General features: G+C 41.5%; 1 protein-coding gene and 1 pseudogene across 21 annotated transcripts in view; one reads left to right on the forward strand and one right to left on the reverse strand.

Annotated features, from left to right (window-relative positions):
• Positions 1-26,700, reverse strand: part of PTPN3 (protein tyrosine phosphatase non-receptor type 3) — a 753,142-nt gene that overhangs the window by 499,021 nt on the left and 227,421 nt on the right. For 17 of the 21 annotated variants that reach the window (XR_015878492.1, XR_015878493.1, XR_015878491.1 and 14 more), the window contains 3 exons: positions 21,871-21,946; positions 9,379-9,423; positions 1,024-1,076 (listed from right to left, as the gene is read on the reverse strand). Coding sequence is in view for 18 of the 21 variants with exons in the window: in XM_088473605.1 (XP_088329731.1) it covers positions 1,024-1,076; positions 9,379-9,423; positions 21,871-21,946 (174 nt within the window). In the remaining 3 variants the exon portion in view is untranslated. Of the gene's footprint in view, positions 1-1,023; positions 1,077-9,378; positions 9,424-21,870; positions 21,947-26,700 lie in introns of those variants that run through there. The other 4 variants (XM_088473614.1, XM_088473616.1, XM_088473615.1 and 1 more) reach the window with 2 other exon arrangements.
• On the forward strand, positions 23,828-26,661 carry LOC148522865 (uncharacterized; annotated as a pseudogene).

The following is a 26,700-nucleotide window of genomic DNA, read 5'->3' on the forward strand; positions in this document are numbered from 1 at the left end:
TATTTGTTTTTTTCACAGATTATGTTGTGTGTATTAGCATATGTCTACTTTTACCTCGCTGCTGAATATTAATGTCCTGAGGAAGGTCCTTTTAGGACTGAAACATTGACAAATCAATGGATAACATATTTTGAAGTTGATCATTGACATTGATTGTGGCAACATGCAGCCCAAATAAATCATTTCTTTTCTAAATGTGACTTTGGCGAGTGCCCTTGTCGGAGGATACGGGACAACAGTTTCATGTTTTTGATCTGAGAGATCTTAGTGGCACCCCCTTTATGACGTATTGAAGTGGTGTGCGTGCAAGACTTGTGGAATATATATATCTATCCTGAAGTACAAATGTGTCCTCATACACCTAGCCTTAGTACACCACACGGCGCGAGACACCTGGTGGGAGTGAGCAGTGGAGTGTCTTTATCATATGATTTTCACAATCAGATGTGTCAAAACCGCTTCAAAAGACAGCATTTATTAATTTGATACGTGACACTTGTATATCTTTCTACGGCTTTGTCGCATCCGATTGTGACTAAGATACACAATCAAGCAAAAAAGACGCTCAGCACAAGTTGCACAAGACATGGTGCCACGAGAAGGGATGTTTGGTGCAGCTGCAGTGCAATAGTGTACAAGGACACATCTGTACATAAACTTTTAATTTCAATGTAAAATATCATTGCTGAAATTGCATAAATTTATATGCAATGTGCTGTTTAAAAAGATAGTTTGAAACCACAAACCTGAAAAAATAAATAGTGCATTCTAGCAATATGCAGAAAAATGTGCATAGTGAATTTCAAATATTTAAAAATATATAATGAACATGGATCTCACATTACTCGCCATGTATATGATTACTCTACAATGTGTTCTGCCATTGATATAAAAATAAAAAAAATCATAAGCTTCAGGGAAACTGTGAGCAAAGTGGTCTGATGATAGTAATAATGGAGAAGTGAAAAACAAAAAATCAGCACTGACATGGTCACATGCCATAGTGACTGGATAGTTACTTACATTGTACAGCATATGATGCAAGAACAACAACTGAATTCATTGGGCTGGATATCCTAGAACAGAATACAGAAGATTAATTATAATAAGTGTAATGCGGACATACGCATAAAATAAATGTGGAGATACTCCAGATAAATCAGAAAAGTGGGCAAATTACCTCTATAGAAAAAAGGGAATTGTGGGCACCAGAGTATACAACACTAACTGAAATTTATTTAACTGTATAAAGAGTGAAAAATGCCAAAGATAAAATCCTTATATGATATGCATGCAAATAACTACAATGACATGACCATTATCAACAGTTTATTTCAAGAAAATATATGTAAAATTCGAAATGTCATGCAGCGCAACTTGCCTGGCGTGAGTGAACCGCCAGGTCTCGTGCTACTCTGCTAGCATTGGGTCTTTTTTTTGCCAAAAATGTGTTTAAAGTCGCACTTTGATGTGACTAGAACGCGCCAGCAGACTGTGCTGATTAATTTGATATGTGACACTTTTGTTCCCCTGGGCAGAGAGAGAGGGGACCCCATGGAAGCAGTGTGGAATGCACCGGGGAGCTGCCAAGGAAAAAGAACATTGGCAGCATTTGATATATGGAGCCGGCAGCAAATTAGGAGCGAACACTCCAAATTTCAAAAGCCGCCGATGCTCTTTCTCCCTGGTTTCCGCCTGGTGCATTCCGCAAAGCTGCCACCCAGACCCACTCTCTCCGAGATGCCGTCGGTAGAAGAAACTAGGTATTCTGACCCTGTGCCTGACTCTGCCCTGCGCTCCCCCCACCCCAGTCCACCTAGTCAGTCTGCCTTCCCTGCCGTCACCCCAGTCCAGTCCATCCAACCTTCCTTGCGCCGACCCCTAGTCCAGCCAGCCAGCCTTTCCTGCCCTGTCACACCCCCCAGTCCAGCGGCCTTCCCTACCCTTTGCTCACCTTAGTCCAACCTTCCCAGTACAGTGCCCCCCCGTTGTCCAGCCTTTCCTGCCCTGTGGCCCCCCAATAAGGTCTAGCATTCACTGCCCTGTGCCAACCCCCCTCCACCATGTCTTGCCATCCCTGTGCCCCCATTAGGTCCAGCTCTGCCAGGGCCGGTGCAAGTAATCTCGGCACCCTAGGCAAATCTTCATCACACTGCCCCCCCCCATTAACCACTGTATATATACTATATATATATATATATATATATATATATGTATAAAAAAAAAAAAAATATATATATATATATATATATGCCTTACATGTGCAACATATGTGGATAGCGTTTTACCCATAACACCATTATTGTATTGAACAACATAAGAGAATTGGCATGGTATGTGTATATATATATATATATATATATATATATACTATATATACACACATATACATATATTATATAAGTATATATAATATATGTATATGTTAGTGTATATATATATATATCTATATATATTTTACACAGCGTGAGGTTTTGATGCTACCTGGCAGCCTGCTCCTTGGCTTCCTCTCCAACGGAAAGTAGGGCAGTGGTGTCAAACTGGACGGAGGATAGAGTCTGGCTGGCACCTTGTATAAAGCACATATCACCGGCGCTGACAGGCTGGGTGCGGGAAAGCTGCATGCTGGCAGGGAGCTGGGGACCTCGCACTGGCAGTGAGTGAGAAGGAGAAGGCGCCCGCGCTGTTTTCTCAGTGATCGTCAGAACTGTTACAGCCCTGCAGTGGGGTAGGGCAGAGCGGCGTGTGCGGCTGAAGACCCGCGGCCACTGTGAACATTAAAATGTAAGATAAACTTTTTTATGTTGCTGAGGGGACTCTGAGGCGCCCCCTGGTGGCCGGCGCTCTAGGCATATGCCTAAAGCTGCCTAGTGGTAACGCCGCCTGTGAGCCCTGCCTCTCCTGCACTTCCCCTTCTTTAAATGTGGGTATTTTAAGTGGATCATTGCTTTCGTTTTAGTATAGATTCTGGCTTTGTGTGTGTGTGTGAATTTACAGCAGTTTTATCTCCTACATTTCTGTATTTGTATAGTTTCATATATAATAAATAGATTGACATACTATGATAACAACCACCCCCACAGCCACAATATGTAAACATTTTTAATCTGTTTTACGCACCAATTGATGCCCTGCCCCCAAAGTAGCTCCACTCACATTATCCACCTGCCAATTTTGTCAGTACCGGACCCAACAATTTCTGATAGCAGCCCTGTGCACCTGAGTCTGTATAAGAACCACAACAGAACGTGGAATGAACAAAGCTGCAGCCGCTTTATTGTAGCACTTTGTATGCAGATTCAGAGACCCATTACAAACAGATATAAAAATGTCACATATCAAATTAATCAGTGAAGTCTGCTAGTGCGTTCTAGCACGTCACATTGTAACTTAGATGCATTTTTGCCAAAAAAAGACTCAAAAAGGCCACCCAATGCTAGCAGAGTCTCATGGAACATGGCGGGTCGAGAGGGGCTTTTTAGCATGATTGCAGCAAAGCTGTGTAAGGACACATCTGTATCTTATTTACTTTCAAAGAAATTCATCAGCCTGGTATGATTAGTAAGCAGTGGGTTTCTACTGTATTTTGCGGAACTACTTCAACAGTTTTGCAGTCTAAGGGGTCTATGTACTAAGACTTGGAGATAAGGAATAAAGTGGATGGAGTACCAACCAATCAGCTCCTAACTCATTATTGAAACACAGCCTGTAAAGTGACAGTTAGGAGCTGATTGGTTGGTTGGTATGTTACTTCCATCCACTTTATCGCTCTCCAAGGGCCAATTGTAATAGAGTGAGAGTTTAGAAAATATGAGCGTTTTCTCCACATTTTTTAAACTCGTCCAATGCAATAGAGTCTGAGAACATGCAAACTCACGTTTTTCTGACTCAAAAACTATCACAATTTAAACTTTCATCCAGGTGGTTTCCCGTTTTGAAGATACAACTCGATCAATGTGAGAGTTTACTGATAAACTGTCTCCCTCTTGCATTTGGACCCCAAGGCTTAGTAGATAGGGCCTGATTCAGAGATGTACCTTCATCTGAGGATGAACGCACATCTCTGATGGTTAGGGGTATGTGTCTGCACATACCCATTCTGCCATGTGGAGAATGGGTCCTGTGCTCTCACTCGCGGACCACCCAAGATTGATGTGCTGTGGTGTTGGGGGTGGGTCTGAGCGGGGGCATGCCTAGTCATTGTTCCCATGTTACCTCCGTTTTCCGGCAGGGTCGAGGCCAGAGTCTACGTTGATGGATGTAGATTTTTGGCCTCTAGGGTAACCCGGGACCGGACCAAAGGAGAAACCTGTGATGGTTGCGATGCTGATCCCAGCCTGTGGATTGCAAGTGCAGCAAGGAGGTGTCTGACACCTCCTCCTGCATTTGCATATGAGATGGATGGATTTGCACAGAAGCTTGTGTGCAGTCCATCCATCTCTGAGCAGGCCCATAGACCCCTATGTATTTATTAAAGCCCAAGCTGTCAGGAAACCGCAGAGAAGCCAAAGTTTATAATACAACTGAAGATCAGGTCACCATCGATGATCTTAGCATTAGAAGTATAGAAACCCTGGGTTAACTAATACCTCTTTTCCACCAAAATCCCGGGTCCAGCCTGTGACACTAAACACGGGTTTCAAGCAGTGTTACAGCTGCTTGAATCCCGATTACACAAAGCAGGCTGGGCTCAAGATATTGGCGGGGCTTACCTCTGCAGGCACTTGGAGTTTATATTATCTCCAAGTGCCAGTAAATGATGTGAACGAAACCCCCCCCCCCGGTCAGATGACCTGGGATACCCATTTCCACCTGGGTCTTACCTGCATAAAACCCTGCTTGAAACCCAGGAAGGAATGTGACCCAGGATTTTTTTCTAGGAACCGGGTTGCCCAAATGAATGTCCTGCCTAGGCCAGGTGGCTTTGTCGAAAGCACTGCACAGATCCCTTTGATCTGTACAGGTTAAAAATCACACACAAAAAACCCCTGTAAGGCTTTCCCTCTAAATTAATAACACTTTATCTAGGCCTTTTAGCCAAGCTGTCAGTAAAGAAAGTGTCTCTCACTGATTTGTCACCAACTAACTTCACTTCCATAAGTCTGCTGTTGGTTTCAAACACAGCAGAGTGAATAAATGTGAAAAAATGCAAAATTTGAAGGAGTAAAAAAAGCAGTGTTGCTCAATTCTCACAGACCCCAGACACACAAATGTATAACCAGCAAATAAAGTGTTCCCAGCCTGCCCAGAGCATGGAGGGAGACCCCTTTTTCTTTCTTTGATGTCCATACTTCACTAGAGATTCCAACCCTGGACTAGGTATTGTTGATATTATCATGAAAGGGACAGGGAGATAAAGGAGTACCTGCACACTCAATTGTCTAAACATTAAACCCCAAATAATATCATATAAATCTTATATCTGGATATGGGCGTGCAGCCCTAGTCAACCAAAATTGATCATGGAATTTAAAGAGGAAGGAAAAGAGTTGTATTGTAAGGCGCACAGAAGGAATAAATTCAATAACATATAACTTTTATTAAGTATTATATAAAATTATTCCAAAACAAGAGGGATAAAACAGTGAAATATATCTGGGTGAGACTTAAATGACAAAACACGTGTTAGTGCAAACATAAAAAAAGAAAAAAAATTATAATAATGTGAACTACACATAATTAAAAACCACGGTCCACTAATACTGATCAATCCTTTTGAAATAATATATTTTAGTAGGATATAATGAGAGTTGAATTTTGTTGCTTCAACCGGACCAGGATGTTAATTAATTTATATATAATAATATGACACTAGCCTATAAATTGACTTAACCTTCCTGTTTATGCCCCAAAAAATTAAGCAAATTGACTTCCTAAATTCTCAAACTTAATCAGTGCATAACTGTGTAAGAAGACCAAAATTATATGATTAATCTTACACCTCGGATCTCACAAAGACAATCAATCCAAATTATTCTAGGGGGGGGGAAAGTATCCCTCAATTGGTTTAAATAGAAAGTGTTTCTAGTTCAGATCTTCTGAACCACAGCATATATGACATAATGTCAAGATTTATTGCTTGCAAAAGTATATATGCATTTTAGCACTCATATGTGTGCTTATTGCGATACTATGTCTATTAATATAGAGACAAACAATCATAAGCCTGGGTATTGCAAGTAATGTTGCAATATGTCAAAATGGTAATTGACTAAATAGCAGTATCTTCTGGTTGTTAGCTGCTGATAAAATTTGCTTCCATAGCTAATATTGATGTAGTTCAAGGATTCATTTGATCCTGATTATGTTGCTACCGCATGTAAAGTGCAAACTGGCAGGAATATTCACAATTAAATTGACAATAATAGTATCTCACTCAATATGAATATTGTTAAAGTTTAATAGTGCCTCTGTCAGTATGATAAATTTTATAAGCTTGCGAGCTTCTGGATGTGTCATAAATCTATAAACACTGTTTAATGCTGTAATTGGTGCTGTAGTTAGTGCTGTGATTCAGACGGTTCTGACTGCTAGATGATAAACCAGTAGCTATTCAGGAATTGGTTATTTATATTATCCCAGCTCTATGATATCCTTAGTCAGTCAGAGCCATTACGTATTATGCACACACAGTATTTCACTACAGATTGCAATTGATCTCATTGCAGGGCATCGTGGACCCGCTACCACGCCAACGCGCATTTCACTGTCAACAACAGCTCTGTCAAGGCCTTGACAAAGCTGTTGTTGACAGTGAAACAAGACCCCACATAATTTTGTCTTGGATTTTTTCACTACCTGTCAAGGCTTGAAGGCATATGGCTGGTTATCAATTTGAGGGGGAGGGGGCAACACTGTTTTTATTTTTCACATTATTTAGCACAATATTCTGTACAGATATGAGTGATATATGCAGTTCTTGAAACCTGCAGCGGATTTACAACAGATTCTTGACAGTTTGTCATTGGGTTTGTGGCTAGATAGCATCTTATATTCTGATTGGCATTGATGGCGATTTAAAAATTACAGTAAAACCAATGTTTAGTAAACAATGTATTTTAAGACTATAAACCACCAACTTTCCCACTCGGATTACAATTGAAACATTTCTACAAAATACCCACCATTTAGGAGAGATTCAGGACTGAGGGAGGCATCATCCAAAAATATGCAACAAATTTCTTATCTTTATGGTTACAGCTTACATTAGATGTACACAAATCTAGTCAATGGCCAGGAAGACTGCAAATTAAAGCTAAAGTAATATTATAGATTAACAAAACAATACGGTAAAAAAATTCATTAACTATTTTCTAGTGAAATTGCTGAATTAAAGTTTATCATCTTAAAAAGGAATTGTACCTCATTGGAAATGTCTACCATCTTAAAAGGCTTTTATTTTCCTTTTTTTTAATAAAATTATGTAGAAGCTGCATTTTCTGCATAATTTTAAGAATGGCTGCTACTGTATTTACCAGGATTGTGAAGTCAGGGGAGGCATCCTGTCATAATGATCAAAATAATACAAAAATATATATTAATAACACAAATTCTGTGCCATAAATATCATCTGCTTTGCATTATTCTATAGTAAAAATCAGTCGGAAGCCAGTAAGAGTGCTGCCTCCCATTGACAATTAAAAAATTTCTGGGGTGGGGCGGGGTGATGCCAAGGGTTATAAAAGCCCATTGAAAATATAGGGGAAGGCGTCACCTATAGAGACGCCTCTGTCAGTCAGGCAGATGTGATTGGACAGCGGATCCAGTGATGGATCCGCTGTTATCACTGGGAGGGTATGCGGTGGGGACAAGGCAGAGGTGCGGACGTTAGCTGCAGCGGGACCCGGCAGAGGTGTGGTTATTAGCGGCAGTGGGACCCGATGGAGATAGCTGGCATGGCGGCAGGACTGGATCGGATCTGAAGATCCAGTCCCTGCCAGCCATTCTGCAGCCATTCGACACCTCAGCGTCATTTTTAAAATTCAAGATGGCCGCTGTGAGCCAAATAACGGCTCATGACGTCATCACCCCGTCCCCTCATCTGGATTATATAAACCAGGGCGAGGCAGCGGCTGGGAAGGAGCGTTCAAGACCTCCCGAAGACAGAAGACTTCGGAAGCCCTGGGGAGGTGGTGGGTGGCCATGCAAAAGAGCTGCAAGGCCGCCACCCCCCAGGTGAAAATGTCGGAAGCCCTGGGGAGGCGGCGGCCATGCAAAAGAGCTGAAAGACTGCCGCCCCCCAGGTGAAGATGCTGTGAAATAAACTTTTATTAAAACCTTCATGTGTCTTGTATGTATTTAATTTTTTACTTTACAGGCTGACTACAGGTACCAGCGGGCCCTTAATGTCCAGGCATATAGGCCCTTGTGGTTCTTCAAGTTCCAGCATGCTGGAGCAGGCTTGCTGAGACCTGTAGGCTGCCTGTAAGGAACAACGTTATCATACCATGGCATAGCTTTCAGCCCAGTGCTGTTTTATGCTCAGGGGGGAGACCCAGTTTTATTTTTTTGGGATCCCCACTTTCCGAGAAATTCCAGCCCTGGCCTGACCAGTTTAAAGAAGGGGGGCTTGTTAATGTGATGGCAGAAGGACCCCACACTGGGTGTAACTCTTTCTAAAGCCTTATTCTCCTGGCTGGTTCAGCATGATGCTGGCTACTATTATATAGGGGGAACCCTACACTGTTTTTTTTTAGAAGGTGGGGGGGTGTTAATTAACCAGTGCCTCCCCAGCCATTGATCTTACCGCATGTCACTGGTATGTACTAATACTGTAGCACAATGAAGGAGATTTCTCAGAAATCTACGGCAGAGTGCTAATTAGCACTGCAGATCACAGTCCCCATTATTATCAATGGGAACTACGATCTCGGCCCTTTGTACCAAACTAATGGGGCCAAGCTTTTTGAAGCTTGGCCCCATTAATTTATACCATCTTCAGCCTAGGAGCAGGAGAGAGATCTTTCGATCTTTCTCCTGCAACCCCCAGCAGAAACTGACACTATGCACATGCGCAATGTCAACTTCCCCCAGAGAAATCTTTCACAAAAGTGAAATACTAACAAAAAATGCCAGGTATGTAACTTGCAGGAACAGCGGCACTTCCGCAATTATTAATACATAGGCCCTTAAAGGTCTTTTCCTTACCTTATGTTCATTTTGTAACCTTAAAATATTCAATACATAAGCCACAGACTACACAATATCTACATAGATGATTAATAATAATAATAATAATAATAATAATAATTATAATGTTTTAATTTTTCATAAAGTATCCATGGAAAATTAATATGAGTTTTCGAAAAAGGAAAGGTAAGAATACTTCTAAAGTAAGGAACATTCAAATAAGGTATTGCATTAAGGAACATGTCTTACCTTCCCTCTAAAATGTCATTTTTCAATTGCAAGTAATAGAAGTGTCTGAAACACACAAAACAATTAAATTGTACTAAAAGATAATTGAATAAAGAATACTAGCCTTAACCAAGAGGAGAGCTTGTGTTTAAACTAAAGCAACTTACAAAATAAATAAAATTGCACTATAAACCTAGGCATTCATAATAAACAAATTCATTATATTTTTACCTCCAGAAATTGATACCATTACTAAACCAAATTTAAATAACCTAACATTATACAAAAAATATATCTAATGTTTAGATGATTTAAAGAAATGTAATTATTTGTACCAAAAGTGTAACTAAATTGCCTTTCTAGCTACTGTTAAATCTCTCAGTGGTTCTACTTACATTTTAATAGCAACACTGTATTAAATTGATAGAGAGAGACATTAGCATTATTAGAAACAGAGGAGAAACAAAATAAGGAAATACTTTTTTTCATTAAAAGTGTTGGCTTTCCATGTAATAAACACTTTTTTTGTATTTTAATATATGCAAACTAGATGGTTTTTCTTATCACCGGTACTGAAAGCCTCTTTCAGTAGAATGGTAGATCTAGCTAACATCACTCATCCATAGAAGGAGTACACCACACTTGGTTCTCCCTCTCTTGTTAGCCAGGGTCCAGGTCTCGTGACAATAACAGAGACCACCTGCACCATCTTCTTCTCACGTCAGGTACCTCAGTTAACTGCCTTCAATCCCAACTGTCACTGTCCACAGTGTCCATGGCAACCTTCTAACTCTGCTCCTTGCACTGCTAGCTTAGCTTTAACCACATCACTGTATGACACTCACACAGAGCAGCCAAACTTATTCTACAGCAAGTTTGGAGCCAGCCTGGCACAGCAGGAGGTTGTCCTGCCATTGTCAGAATCAGTGCACCAAACACAAACATGTTTCCATGGCATGACATTGTCACCAAACACCTTCACAAGTTGGTGATGAATTTCAGCTTCTGAGGTGCCCTTTAGATGCCAAAATATGATCACACTATGCACCCCAATGTTTGACCATATTTCTGTGAGCCCAGCCACCTTACAACTGATGTTGGAACAGTATGACTGATATGAGACAAAGTCTAATGGCCATGAGGGGAAGCAGTGGTCTATCTGCTCTGGCCTTGCAGGAAATTAGAATGATATAGATAACATTACACATGTGAGGGGTTTTGTTACTGTATTTATTGAACCACCCTTACATATGTGTGTGTTTCATAATAGAACCTATACCCAACTGTTAGACTCTGGTGTCAAACAAACAGTTAAAGTACATCAATTGACCAAACAAAAACCAAATGGCAAACTTTGCGGTCATTAGGCACTGACTCAGCGATTACCATAAGACCCACTGATAAGGCAGCGCAATTGTAATACATAACACCAGTGACTATATCCATGATATTGACATGCATTCGAGTGATACCAATATCTACGTACGACTGCAATGAGATCCCACTTCTGAATATAAGAGGGAGTTGGATCACATGTTGAGCAGTGCAGCTGAAGATCAATTGATTACTTTATGTCTCAAAGAAGCTCTGAGCACTGATTTCCTGGTTACCCTGATGCTTTACACACTCCCCAAGATTCATAAGGACAGTCAGCACCCACCCAGAAGAACGATTATATCGGCAAAGGGATCCATCTACCAACCCGTTATTACAGCTATGCATTCAATCCAGTTTCAGTTATCTCAAAGATATCTACAATCTACTTCTCAAATTTCTTTGCTTGCCTACAATCCCTTCAAATTGTCTATTATGCAATATTGATGTCAAAAGCCTCTACACCTGCATCCCCCATGATCTATGGTTGGAAGCAGTTAGAAAGGGGATCCCCAACAATACCTTATACTCTGAATGTGACAAAGAACTGTTCCTGCAATTGTTTTGAGTTGAAGCTCAAAAATTATTATTTCCTATTCAATGATTCATTCTTTTTTCAGTTGAAAGGATGCACCATGTAGCCCTTCTTTAGCAAACTGCTTCATGGTGGCGATTGAGCGGCGAGAGCGAGCAGCAGGACATCAGAGGTCCGGGGCGGACCTAACACAGTCAGCCGCCACAAAGTGTTATAATAACACAGGATTGCTCATTCAGTCCTTGGCATTGGAAGGAATATATTAAGCAGCGGAGCTTTGTGACATGATTTTAAAAGGAAGTTAACTCTGGTATGTTACATACAGACACTAACTAGTCCATTGACATTCTATATGATCCTCCAGTTTTCCTTATCCGGGCTACGCTTATAGATTATATCTGCCTCATTGTTTATATATCCAGGTGGACTTTTATTCATCACCATATTTATGGTTTATGTTTCATGTTGTATGTATATTTTATGTACTAATACCTTTGCATGCTAGTTCATTGAATGATCAATAGCACCATTTCCATGTATAAAGTATACAGAACTAGATACTTTGTTGCATAAAGTAGCTAGATAATCTTCTACTGTGTGGTAAAATCACTGTTATTGTTTAAATAAATAATTACATTTGTCAATTGGTGGCTGCATTCATCCAGTGCAGTTTTTTTTTCCTTTTGACGAGTAATATTTTTGCAGTTTGTAACATTTAGGTTTATTTAAAAAAAAATTTCAGCCATATGTTATCAGTTTCCACCATTATATATATATATATATATATATATATATATATATATATATATATATATACTGTACATAGTGGGCCTGATTCAGAGCCGGACGCTCTAAAAGAGCGCTCGCTCTGAATCAGGGTGTTTGATTTTTTTTTGTGCGGCCTCCTGGCCGCTCGCATAGCTGAAAGGATAATAGTGCAGTATGTCTGAATTTAAAAAAACTTTTAATGACAAATTTGCACTTACAATCACAAAATAAATATAAGGCATGTAACAAATATAAGACCACATCCAGCCCCCATCCACGTGTCGACATCCACACCCAGATGTACAAAGGAAATAGTGGTACCACTACTCCGGATATAGGGATCCACTAGGATGAACTCCACAAGAGGAGGCTGCAGATATTGCGGTTAGTTCACAGGGTGAGGCCCGCTTAACGCGTTTCGGACATCAATTCGTCCTTCGTCACCCACGAAATGGATAAGATGACTCCGAGTAAGCAAATCCATTTCAAAAGGATAATATATCACACTATTATCCATGCTCACCAAGAAAAATTGGATGAGCATATGGATGTAGGGTCATACATTAGACATCCGCCCACCCCATCGGCCTCTGGCAATCTCCCCATCCCACCTTATAGACCGGCATATCCAACACATCCAATGCCTCCTCCGTCACATCCCCTCCCATATGCTGCGTCGCATAGCCCAGCGCCACAATCTCCCTATCCCAGTACATCGATGAGTAGTGTGCACACATCATGAATGAGTGCACAAGCTACCCTCCAGGCTGACGAGGAATTTTTTAATTAGTATTTTTTTTTCATATTTGGTTTTTAAAGTGTTTTTTGAATTGGTCAGTCCTTTTGTCTTTGTTTTTTTTTTTCAAGAACGACCGTGAGTTTGGTCATGTTGCCATGACTTGGGCAAATGGACTTCATCAAAATTGCTGCCCGAACATTGTGTCATCTAGTTACTTATTGTGCTCAAAGAACACTGTTTTGGAGTTTTGTTTATTCCCCTTTACCCTATTGATGTCAGTATTTTTTTCTAAGGCCTCGACTGTATTTCACAAGATTGTTATGTGCCTGATTCTTTTTCTGTTTGAGTAGTCCGGCACTCATTGGCCTGGTAACAAGGGATGAATCCCATCCATACTTTATACTTCATCAGAAGTAAAAAAAAATTAAATGAAATAAACAGTTGTTGCGTTTTTATTTTTTTTTTTAAATATTGGTAAATTTTGTTTCTTAACATGTTTAGTATTGGTAAATTGTGTTGTGCTAATCAAGTTGTTTTTTCTAGGCAATTCTACAAGATTTATCTATATGGCTCACAACTGGAGAAGGGCCTCGTTGAATTAACATAGGTGTCTTCACTTGGACACCTATGTTAACTACATCGGCAGAACTACGATGGACATTATTAGCAACAAGGTAAGAACTTATAACCCTTTTACACCGTGTCAAAAATCCAGGGTTGATGCGCATCAAACCAAGATTTGTGGCGGTGTAATGGATCCAGTCAGGTCCATGGACCCGGTGATCCACTCCGGGTAAACTGCAGGGTTGGCCAGGGGTTGTTCACATGCCACCCTGCAGTGTAAACAGCGCAATGCAGGTCTAGAAGACCTGCATTGCACCGCAAGCTGGATAATTGGCTGTCTCAAGTAGCGCTTGGAGATGACATCATCTCCAAGCATCCACTTTCATGACGGAAGAGCCGGGTCTGTAAAAACCCGGCTCTGGTGTAAACGGTGCCAACTCAGAAATATGCTGGATCCTCGCAGAGTCTGATCCAGCATGAACACTGTTAGACCTCCCAGATCAGACCCGGCATTTAGGTCTGATCTGGGAGGGTATTTTCTGAAGAAGTGGCATGTGTGAGAGGGAATCCCTCTGCAACAGCCACTCCCTCGTCCAGCAGGAATGTACACTTCTTCTCATGGACCTCTCACGATCAGAGAACAGCACAGCGGCCAAATATGCTGTCCTGACATGGTAATGGTAGTGATCCATGATTACAAGAGAGTACAGTATGCTGTTTAATTAATGGCACGCCAAAAATCAAAGCCGCAATTTATCTTTGAAACGATGCTCAGAAAGGTATATACCCGACCTAACCAGCAACAAAGAATAAATGATGAGTTTTAAATAGGTAATCAGGAATTTAGAGGGCTGCAGAGGATCCATCCCTTAAAAAAAAAGAAATCCTTTAGGACAAGTGGCTACATATAGATTTGCTATGGAGAATTATTATTTTTGCTGCATCTGCCATGGAGAAATTACTACCCTTTGTAGCCCTAATCTGCCTGCACTAGAAGCATGATTCAATTACACAAATGTTAAATAAAACACTGTTAGCATTATTAGGATATATCTCTATAACCCTTGTGTGCCTGTAATAAATATATGACCAAGGATTTCGGAATTAATTTAACCCTTTCTGTCTGGGTTAAATGGATGTGAACAACTAATAATACAAACAGCCGAATACAACCCACACGTGAAATTACCACTCCTGACTGTATTAATTATATCCATGGAGAAACACTTTCTTTATAACCCTTGTGTACCTGTATTAAATATATGTCCAAGGATTTCAGAATTGGTTTAACCCTTTCTGTCCTGGTTAAATACTTGTGAATTCACAATACAAACAGCTAATACAGCCTAAGGATAAGCTGTCACTCCTGACTATGTATTATACATATAAAGGAATATAGAATAATATAAGTATTCCAACAACATAATTATACTATACAGTGAAATATTAATTATTATCACATAAAAATCTTTGAAAATATGTATTATGTGACCTCTGATGAAACGGCCCTTCTAATTGGCTGAGAAACGCGTCAGTTGACAGGTCTAGGATCCTGACCAATAGAGCTTCCGATTGGTCACACTATCTGACACAGCGAGTCCCGCTCCATCCCACCATAGATGGAGACACTGCTCTGTTTGCCCAGCCGCCGGGATCTGCACGTGGAGTATGGCCTGTCCCTTCAGCGATTCAGGCTTACACTGCTGGGAACATTCCACTACGTGACTCACTTTTACAGGTTACAGAGAGCCGCATCATTGCTGAAAATTCGGGAATACAGGTACCTGTTATAGCACTGATCTGACCGGGATGCCGGCAATCAGTGCAACAACACATTGGTGTTGTGTGGATCTTAATATAGAGACACCATTGGCTGATATTCTTATCAGACCCAATTCCCTACATTCAGTTCCCTGACTGACCATATGAATCATTGTTAACCATCTCTCTGCTGGGTTGGATTGCATGTGCAGGACCCTTGCTTATTGTGCTTATGCAGCTATATACATACGCTTTTTTGCAGAATGTGGACCTTGTAACACATGAGATGCCTTTTCATTCATATCTCTGCTTGCACTAACAACTGCTGCTTTCATGCTTATTGCACTAACAGACTATTTTTTGACCTCATGAGAAGCTCTATACCAATTTTAAACCATTCAATATATTTTTAGATTCAGTGGATCCTAGGTTTGATTATTTAATGTTTTATATTTATTTTTGTTTATTATTGTGATGTAATTTCATTATGTCACTGTACTCATTTATTGTATTATGCTTTTTTAAGCGACTTTAAATATAACATTATTGTCCAGCGCTCTCCCTATTTTTTTTCTTATATGTATTATAAACAGTATAATGTGCGAGCACACAGCCTTGACTGAATGATAAACAGCCAGGCTTTGAATTAGCTACATCTTTGGCTGATAATAATTTATTGTTGGATACTTTTGTATCTTTAAAACCCAACAGCAAATATATACATTTTTGAAAAAGGGATACATATTTTGAAACACACACAGTGACTATACTAAAACAGACTAATAAATAAAGACAGCACACAGCTTTGGTTTTAAACAATTCTTTATTCACTTAAGAAACTTCTTTTTTTTATCACTCTATACTTCTATCATTTTAACAAATTATATTTCACTTGATGACCTTATTTAAGGGTAGATAACTCTTGACCTCTTGTCACTTATAATAATAGAGTAGGACCCTGATAATCTTATTATATATAGACCAAAAAATATTGGTCTTTTTAAGGCAAACTTAATAAAAACTGTCTTTTTAAATATGTAAATGTTACCTGAGGATCTGAGTGCACCTGATAAAACTGATTATCTTTCTTTTTTGAAAATTCTGGTCTATATGTTTCAATCAGTAGGTGGCACCATTAAACAAATAGAATTGAAAACTTAAATTATTGTAAATATATGTGGCATCCTCACCCCAATATTACTTTCTACCTAATAGTCTTGGTGAGGGGATACTGTTTCCTCCATATGCTGCTTGTGCTATCTAGTCGCATCACTGTGCGAATAAGACGCATTTGAAGGTAAAAATATACAAGAAAAATGCTCAGTGCTACTGAGTCACACTGAGCTTCCGCGTTGTGTGGCGGGACTTGTAGTGCATGGAGGATAGATGTATGTGGCACATCTGTACCTTACACACATCCGTAATGTTTAGCAAGACTGTATAACCATCAGATCAATCGAGTACCATCGCAACCTCATGCACACTAGCATAAGCTCTGACAATACTCATAAATTGCTTACTTCATTGCATGCCATCAGTGCTCAGGCTGCATAAGGCATCGCAGTGGCTAATTTATGCATGCCCCTGCAACAGTGATAAAATGGTCTGGCATGCCTGCGTTTCGGCAACCACCCCCATCACTTCCCACAAGCTGCTCTTTCTGTCAATTACTCTGCAATGGGTCTGCGTAGTCACTGTGATCGCAGTCCCGATCACAGTGGCCACTTAGTGCATGTGCAGTACGCAACAATCGGCCGATTGCGTGCGTAATCTCAGCAGCGATCAATGGTGATGCAGCCTATAGTCAGTGATTTTTTGTGTGATGCCCTGGGGATGGTCCTTGGCTGGATTCTTTTGGGGTGCCCTGCGCCTCAGACTTGAACCCCTGAATGTTAGGGATGCCGGTATAGAGGAGCCTTGAAGCTGGCCCAGCGCTTAATCATATATTTGCAAATGTATGCAACTAATACCTCTGAATTTCTATTATCATGTAGGATTCAAGTATTTTTGCTGATATTATTGCAGTGTGCTGGAGGGAATATCCTTTTTTTTCTGTGGTTTAGAGTAAACCCCGCCCTTTACAAGCACATGTGCAATATAATTAAGCTGATGTGAGTGACCGCTATACATTTATTTGCAGCAATAGTGATGCAGGCCCATAGTCAGAGATTGCGGTTCTGGTATGCAGCCTATAGTCAGTGATTCTCTCCCAGCATGTTTTCAGTACTCATACATTCAACCAGTGACTGCGGCTCTGATGAATACTTCACAGCAGCCAATTTTCCCAATACAATATTAGTACTGATAAGCTGTGGGCATACACTTAGCCCTAGTAAATGCAAACAGCAATAAAAAACATGTGTTATTTTTCCATAGACTGGCGAGCTGTATAGGGGCAGTGTTTAAGCTGAGTGAAACAAGTCCCCGGCACGCACCCAATATATGTTTCACCTAAGGCTTAATTGTGGAGTTAACCCATGGTTGGGTCCACTAAGGCTTTGTATGTTAAGCTCCTCCCATGAATGTGTAGTGGCCAATGTTGTGAAATTTAGAGAAAAAAGAATGCTATGTGATTTACAGGTATCCTTACAGTTACATTTTAATTCATCCATATTGAAAGTCCACCCTAAACCAGCCAAGGTTCTTTCTCTCCCGGACATTTTGTGCCTCTTACCAAATTACCATCAGCTAAGGAATTGTCTGCATTTCAGACTTTTTTCAGCATTTTTTCAGACTTCATGGGCTTCCATCACAGATCATATCGGATTGTGGGTCCCAGTTTGTTGTCCGTTTTTGGAGATGGTTTTGTACCGGCCTAGGTATCAACGTGAGTCCCTCTTCAGGTTATCATCCACAGTTCAACGGACAGACGGAGCGGGCCAACCAATCCTTGGAACAACTCCTGCCATTCTGCTTCTTCAGTGTCTCAGTTTTTCTGTAATCTTAGGACTCATCCTAGAAGTAACTCTTTTGAGATCACATCGATTGGAGCTCCACCATCTTCATCTGTCTCAAGGTTTCAATCAGTCTTGAGGAAGGTACAACCCGCCCTTCTCCAAGCGACCGGCCGTTCCAAGCGTTGGGCTGACAAGCATCGTAGACCATGCAAATTCAAAGTGGGAGACTTGGTGTGGTTGTCCTCCAGGAACATTAATCATCAGAGACCACAAAAGCTTGGTCCCAAATTCATTGGCCCATTCAGGATTATTTCACAAATCAATCCAGTTGCATTTCAATTATAGCTACCCAGGACACTCAGAACTAATAATAGATTTCACTCTTCACTTCTTAAGCCGATGTTCTTCTCCTCCAGGTATTCTTATGGACATTCAGCCAGACCTCCACTAGTCCTCGTCCAAGGGGGCCAGGAATTTGTGGTAGAAAAGATCCTGGATTCCAGACTATCATGGGACAGCCTTCAATTCTTAGTCCACTGGAAGGGCTATGGACTAGAGGAGCGCTCCTGGGTTCCTGAAAGAGTCTTACATGCTCCTATTCTGAAGAAAAAGATTTTTGAGAACTTTCTTGGGAAACCAGGGTTTTGGGGTTCCTAACGCCTTGTCAAGGAGGGGTACTGTCATAAGCTGCTCTTGAAAACACTGGGGGACTGTTCGCTGAACTCCTCCCATCAACTGTCCATCATCCCTGCTCTGTTCTGGATTGGTTCCTGCAGCTATTTCCTTCTGGTGTGTATGCTGCTCCGATGCCGGTGACAGCATTTCACGTCTTTCCGGTTGTGGTGTTGTCTCCTGTTATCCAGTCGAGTACCCAGTCCTCCTGTCTGCTTTTGTTACCTGCCGTTTATGTCATCTAGGCGAATGGTTCACATATCTACTACTTGCCGTTTGTGTCATCAAGGTGGCATGGTCTGCATATCCACGCTCTGCAGTTTGTGTCATCCAGGCGGCACAGACTGTACTCAGTGTCCAGAGTGCGCAGTGCTGCATCTAGCTGCTTGTGTCAGCCCGGCGGTACAGGCCGCACTTCAACGTCCACCTGCTTACATATAATTCACCCTGATCAGACGGGCTTCATCTGAGGCCATCATTCGGAAGTCAACGTAATAGAGGTTATTTCGCCCATTTATTCTTCTACCTCTTCCACTTTTTCCCCCCAGATGAATTTGATTCTTTCAGGGCCTTCGATTTAGTTGATTGTGGCCAATTATTATTTTGGATTCCCTGAGTCATTTGTAAATATTAAAAAATTACTATATTATCATCCTCATCCTCAAGTATCCTGTAATGGATTTATTTCTTCCCCAATAATTATACATAAAGAGACAAAATAGGGTTGCCCTCTTTCCCCATCACTACTTGCAGTTGCCTGGGAACATATGGCAATTGCCTTACGAGCCTCTTCATCTTTTAACGGCATTAGAATTAATGATGTTGAACTAAAAATAGCTTTGTCCACTGATGACATGCTACTATTCGTCTCTGACCTGAATTCCTCTGTACCTGACAATATTTAGCTAATTTCCGCTTTTGGTGTGAAAGCAGGTTATCGAATCAACATTACAGAGTCTGAACTCTTGCATCTCTCCAAATCTTGGAAAATTATTCCAACAATTCCTCCTTCTTTTTCTTTTAGAGTTGCTCCCTCTAAGATAACGTATCTAGGTGTCCAGATTATGGCCGATCTTACTAAATTATAAGAGGAAACATTTTTACCGATAATCGTCAAGAAGAAAACTATGCTGGGTAATTGGAAACTTCTTCCTCTTTCTATCCTGGGATGGGTAGCAGTTTTTAAAAGTATTATTCTTCCGGAAATATATTATTTGATGCAAATGTTGCCCAAACAGTTTGACTAAGTGAGGAATTGTACTTTTGAGAAGAATTATAACACAATTCATATGGCAAGCAAAAAATCTAAAATTGCCTTCGATAAGCTCATGGAAACTATAAAATCAGGTGGCATAGGGGCCCTGATTATGCTTCTTACTCTCTATCAGTATTTTTCAGATATGCTGTTGACTGGCTGCTTGACAGGGATGTTTTTACAGATTCTGGACTAGATAAAGGTTTCATTTACTCCGTTCTCCCCAAGTGTCCCTTTTAGATAGTAAACTGTAAGATATTACTCCCCATATTCTCCATAATCCGTTATTCTGTGATACTTATTTTTTATGGATCTCCCTTAATAAACAGTTTCAGAGAAGTCCTTCGTCGACTCCCTTTGTACCCTTCTTTTCCCCCATCCCTCTTCAACACTAATTTCCTTTACTGGCAAGATAAAGGTCTAGCGGATACCTCCAAAGTATTCCACCCTGGGGGCAAGTTAATTCAATTTTCTGACCTTCTGGAAAAATTTCAACTCTCGCACTCACATTTTTATATGTTTTTCTAAGCAATACATTACATTTCTTCTCTATCATCAACACATCCTTTATCCCAAGGTTTAGACCCTTTGCTAAATGTATTAAAACTCTCTGAGTGTGCCCCATATCGAATTAGGTTTATTTACTCTGAACTTGCTAATATGTTTTGTATATCTAGCTGGGACAAAAGGCTCTCATAATGGCAAAAAGAAATACAGTACTTTGTCTTTCCTCGCCGACTCAATTGTACAATCACTATGACTACACTGAGGATCCTAAATTCTGCATATCTTCAAGAGCACATACATACATTACAAAGGGCATATATCTCTCTAGCTCAACATGTACCCTTAAACCCCCACTAAATCTGGGGAACGCCCTAAATGCCATTATAGTTCCGCAATTGTGTATGGGCGTGCAGCAAAATTAAATACTTTTGGAACAAATTTGTATATTTTATTAATGAGCTTTAAACATTAACGTTGCAAAATAAACCTCTAATAAACTTAATAATTCAACAATCCCTATTCTGACTATGCTGGTCACTCTACCTAAAAAAGTAATTTTGATACAGTGGATATCTAGCTAAGTTAAAAGGAATATGCTTCAGCTACTGTACTTTGACAGAAAATCAGCACAACCAAATGTTGATAAAGGTATTATAGGATTCTATAGAAAGTGGGGTCTATATATTGACAAACTAGACCAAAACACTCAAGACCAGATTTTTAAAATATTCAAAACCACTGAATATTTTTTGCACAGACGGTTACTAGCAGAGGAATTACCTCTACTGTTCTAATGCACCCTCTACCTGATTCGTGTATTTCAAACTTTTAAATGTGACTAGAAACCATTTTCTCAGTAGGTAATGTCATCTTATTTCAGCTGTTAGTTTCCCTTTTCCTCTCCCTACTCCTTGCCTAATTCGTCATGTGTGCTCCTTTCCCCTACACCCTCTCTCTGTTTGCCTTTTTTATTTTTTACTAAGTGATGGTTTTCAATGTAATGCATGCAATGTAACTCTTTTTGGGTACCATGTGATCATATATACAATATTATTCATGTTATGTTTTTGAATTCTATTCAGCGGGCTCCCAGGAGATATTTACATCTGTCTATATGATGCCATTTCTTTGTCACTTAAATAAATGGATATATTGCATTGCTCTGTATTATAACAAACATATTTACTTGTTTGTAGGATGTGTGTCATTTTTGACTATTCTGAAAAATCGATAAAATAGATTTGAAAAAAAAAAAGTAATGCAAACCATCAATCATAACCCAGTCATGTTTTCTCTCAGGAAATGAAGGTCAGCTAAATAGAATTTCAATAATAATACAATAACAACAACAATAACACTAATGTAACAATAATAATAATAATAATAATAATAATAATAATAATAATAATAATAATAATAATAATAAATGAAATAGTATTACCTAGTCTGATCCTGCTGTAATGTGTTGGGGTCTGGTATGAAAAATCTCACTCTGAATAGAAGGCAGCATGGAAGTCCTATATTGAGAATTCAGAACAATGTTGAACATGTTATAGACCAGTGGTTCTCAAACTTGGTCCTCAGGACCCGACACAGTTCACATTTTCCAGGTCACCCAGCAGGAGCACAGGTGTAGTCATTACTCACTGACACATTTTAATAGATCCACAGGTGGATCTAATTATTTCACTTGCTATTGTGTGAGGAGACCTGGAAAACATGCAATGTTTGGGGTCCTGAGGACAGAGTTTGAGAACCTGTGTTATAGACACTATGGCCCGTATTCAATTAGTTTCGCACCCACGATACTTTTCCGCCTGCTAAAGTTTTCACCTACATTGCGTGTTTTAGGTGCGGAAACTTAACGCGTGCGTCCCCGCGATTCACCGTTTTCAATTCCAAAGGACGCGAAAACGCAACCCGGCGATACTTAAACATGCAGGAAGTCCTGTCAAAAATGGGGAAATCAGCCAGATGCCCCCCAAAAGTAGCACCAACATTGGGGATCAATATAGATGTCCCTGATTAGCCCTACTGAAGCTATATGGGGTACTTAATTTTGCGGTCAATTGCTTCAAATTAGCGTCTTTGCATAAGTGGTGAAGAATAGTATTTAGCATTTTTTTATGGGTAAAATAAGTAGTCCTGTCAAATTTGGGGTACTTGAAAATGGGTGCAAGCATAGTTAAAAGTTGCAAAATTGTTGTTTTAAAACACGTAAGTAAACACTTGTGTGGCGTTTATCTCAAGAATAATCGCCAGGAATGATGTCATGTAAATGTATATATATATATATAAATGTGTGTATCAACATGGTTTCTAGGCAGTGTCCTGTATTTGACCTGTAGGAATACAAAGCTTGGAGGAGATTTGTCTTCCTGGAACCAGGCATCTAGATAACCATCTCTTCTCTCTACAGGCCATAAAGTTTGGGGAGAGATACATCCTTAATGCAGATGGTCAGACCTGGTCAAGCCAGGTCATGGGATATAAAATCCTTTAGAAGGGAGATGACAGGAATGTAGGGTATGTTACCTGCTTATTGGTTTCTAAAGACCCCTTCACACTGTTTCAAGACCCCCTACTTCCTATAGACAATATGGAAGGGTGTGGCCGATTTCTTAATGCCCAGTGTACAGCAATGAAAGAGTGAAAAACCCAAAGGTGGGGGCTAGTGCAGCTGTGAGGGTATAACTATGCATCTCCCTCAGTGATAAGTGTTCTTGTGCCCAAGGAGAGTCCTGACGACTGGCCAGAATCTAATGCTCCTGTGTCTCCTTCACGACTGAGTCTAGATGTAAAGACTCTGGGTTCTTTTCATTTTTAATTCCTTTTACTTTCTGAAACCTATTTGTGATATATTTGTATTGTCCATATTTGTACTACCTTTTTCTGTAATCAATAACCTTGGAAATATTTTTTGGATTAAACATTCTTAATCCAGTGTATTCTCCGTGTTCTTGTCGAATTCATGAGCCTGTGAGGTCAAAGCTACGTACCTATATGTAAGTGAGTGTGCAAATTGAGATTTGAGCGGAGAACCTAACGACTCCCGTTAACTTCGTTGGTGGTGGCAGAACCATGTTATAGTAACCGCACGTGCTGAGGTAACCATAAGTCACAGTTGGCGATTCTCAGATTGAGGTATCTGGAGAATCGGCCGGCTGGTCGTGACAAATTGGTGGCAAGCGGTGGGATGATGATAATTTTTGCTTTTATCACAAGAACTTAAGTGAATTAATGGTGTGTGATTCTTGAGAGAAACTACATCATAAATTCACCGGAGAATTACGCTCAAGGTTTAGATTTTAAACGGACATACATAGCAAATAGTTTCTGTTCCCCCTATCTCTTTTTTTTCTTTTCTATTTTATTTGGCAATTAGTTTGAGGTCCAGAATGACCACAGAGTATCTGCAACAGAAAAGAGATGACCTTGTGGCCATGTGTATGGAGAGAAACATTGCCTGGAAGGGCCAGAACAAGGATCAACTGGCCCAATTACTCCAAGTGGCGGATCAGAATCTTGTTGCTGAAGGTGGCCAGACAATGGACAACCCTGCTGCAGAGGTGCAGTCTGTACTGGACCTTACAACAGATGCACAGCGGGGGTCGGACACCTCTGCTGGGTCAAGTGAGTCTGCACTGGAGAGTTTCCTTCAAACTGCTGACAGGCATATGAAGGACAGGGACACTGCCACAACTCTGCAGCTGATGCAGCAGTTCCAAACGTCTGCAGACAGGGAAGCTGCTGGACGCTGAGCTGACCAGGAAGCTGCAGCACGCCGAGCTGACCAGGAAGCTGCAGCACGCCGAGCTGACCAGGAAGCTGCAGCACGCCGAGCTGACCAGGAAGCTGCAGCACGCCGAGCTGACCAGGAAGCTGCTGAGCGGAAGGCAGTCCGAGAGGCTGAGGCTGCGGAGCGCCAGGCTGCGGCTGAGGAGCGCCAAGCTGAGCGCGTGTTCCAGCTGGAGATGGCCAGACTCGGCGGACAGAATGCCACCTGTGAACCGGGTAGGAAAAAGCCCCGGCATGATCAATTTCCTGTATTGGAGAAGGATGGCGACCTCGATACGTTCCTGAGGGGGTTTGAAAAGACTTGCCGACAGTTTGCACTGGACCCCAGTGAATGGGCAAGTTATTTTACCCCTGGGCAGAGAGGAAAAGCTTTGGAGGCGTTTGCAGATCTTCCCCAGGAAATGGATGGTGATTATGCTGTGATTAAAAAAGCCTTGTTACAGCGTTTCAACATCACCCCTGAGGCTTATCGACAAAAGTTCAGAGACTCAAAGCGCAGTCCCTCTGATACCTATGCGGGACTGTTAGCGCAATTGTCAACCCTGTTGCATCAGTGGGTTGATGGATTGCAGGTGACGGACTTCGACAAACTAAAGGACCTTATTCTCCAGGAACAGTTCCTCGCACTGTGTCCAGCGGAGGTCAAAGAGTGGGTCCTGGATCGGGAATCCAAAACGTCTCAGGAGGCTGCCAGCCTGGCAGACAGGTACACCAGCACTCGGGCTTCTGTGGTGAAGAAGAGCTGGGGGATGCCAGGACAAGCGGCATGGGGAGAGAGATAACCCGGAGGATCACCCCCGCGGTACCCTGCAAAGCCAGCTGTTGCTGCACCTTTTGGGGGGGGGCGGGGGGAAAACCTGTTTTGGCAACTGGCCGCAGGTGTTTTACATGCAATGAGCTGGGGCACATCAGTGTCGATTGCCCCAAGAAGAAAAGATCAACACCCGCTCCTGTTAGTGGCCCAGCAGGGAAACCTGTGCCAGCCACCTGTGTGTGGAAGGGCCCCAAGGACAATCTACAAGCGGTCCAGGTAGGACACCAAGTTGCACTTGGGCTATTAGACTCTGGCTCAGACCTGACTCTCATCCACCCAGCCTTAGTGGGTCCCGAGGATATTATTCCAGGGAAGACTATTACAGTGCGGGGAGTGGGTGGGGTGCACCCAGAGGTGCCTATGGCTCGTGTGTATCTTGACTGGGGAGTTGGGAGAGGTATCCGGGATGTTGGGGTGCTGGACAATTTACCTGCTACAGTGCTGTTGGGGTGTGATTTGGGGAAAATGCATACTAAATATGTATTGGAGAGTGATGTTGTAAATGATGCAAAGGAACAATCTAACCCAGTTTTCCCCCAGGTGACCCCTGCTGACCGACCCAGCAACAGTACAAATGAATGTGATTGTATCAGTGATATACAAAGTGCTGTTCTAGCAGATAACCCTTTGCAGTTCCACAGGCCAGAGTCTGGTCAGTCAGAAATGGGTCTAACGGTGTACCCTAATGAAAAACTGTGTAATGTACTGTTAGCAGATGATATTGCAAATGTACCATCATCAGGGTTTGGAGTGAATACTGTAGGTAACGATGCCATCCCTGTATTACCAGTAATGACCAGGAGAGCCACAGCCCAGAGTAACTGTGAGTTAACCCCTGCACCTGGGGAGAGTGTGTCACTAGAGATTCCTCCCCCTCAGCCCCCCTCCTCCTCTCCTGCTGAAGCTGTCAGCACAGAGTATGGGATAGGGGAGGACAGAAATCACATTTTGTCTCCTCACCCTGATCAACTAATGAGAAGTGCTGCTTTCAAAGCAGAACAGCAGACAGACCCCAGTTTGGAAGCTGTGAGGGGGAGAATCAGCCAGGCAGGTCTGGAGGGTAAATCAGAGAGAATTTTTATGGAAAATGGACTCTTATATAGAGAATGGGTCACAGCTGAGGGTGCTGAAAGGCAGCTTGTAATCCCTCAGATCTACAGAACTGAGCTCCTGAAAATAGCACACGAGATTCCCTTAGCAGGACATTTGGGGGTGAATCGAACCATAGCTTGGTTGAAGCATAAGTTCTACTGGCCCAACATGGGGAGGGAGGCAGCCGAATACTGTCGCTCATGCCATGCGTGTCAGATAGTTGGGAAGTCTGGTGATGTGGGGAGGGCTCCTCTCATTTCCCTTCCCATCATATCTGAGCCCTTTGAGAGGGTTGCTGTTGATATTGTGGGGCCCCTAGCCATCCCCAGCAGCTCAGGAAAACAGTACATTCTGACTGTAGTGGATTATGCTACAAGGTACCCAGAAGCTGTAGCGCTTTCATCCATTCGCACAGACAAGGTAGCAGATGCGCTTATCACCATTTTTTCTCGGGTGGGGTTTCCCAAGGAGATGTTAACTGATCAGGGTACCCAGTTCATGTCCCGCCTCATGCAGAGTCTCTGTTAGAGGATGCAGGTGAATCATCTGATTACATCCCCGTATCAT

The sequence above is a fragment of the Taudactylus pleione genome, unplaced genomic scaffold (assembly GCF_031769625.1).
Source record: "Taudactylus pleione unplaced genomic scaffold, aTauple2 ptg000137l, whole genome shotgun sequence".
NCBI classification, from domain to species: Eukaryota; Metazoa; Chordata; class Amphibia; order Anura; family Myobatrachidae; genus Taudactylus; species Taudactylus pleione.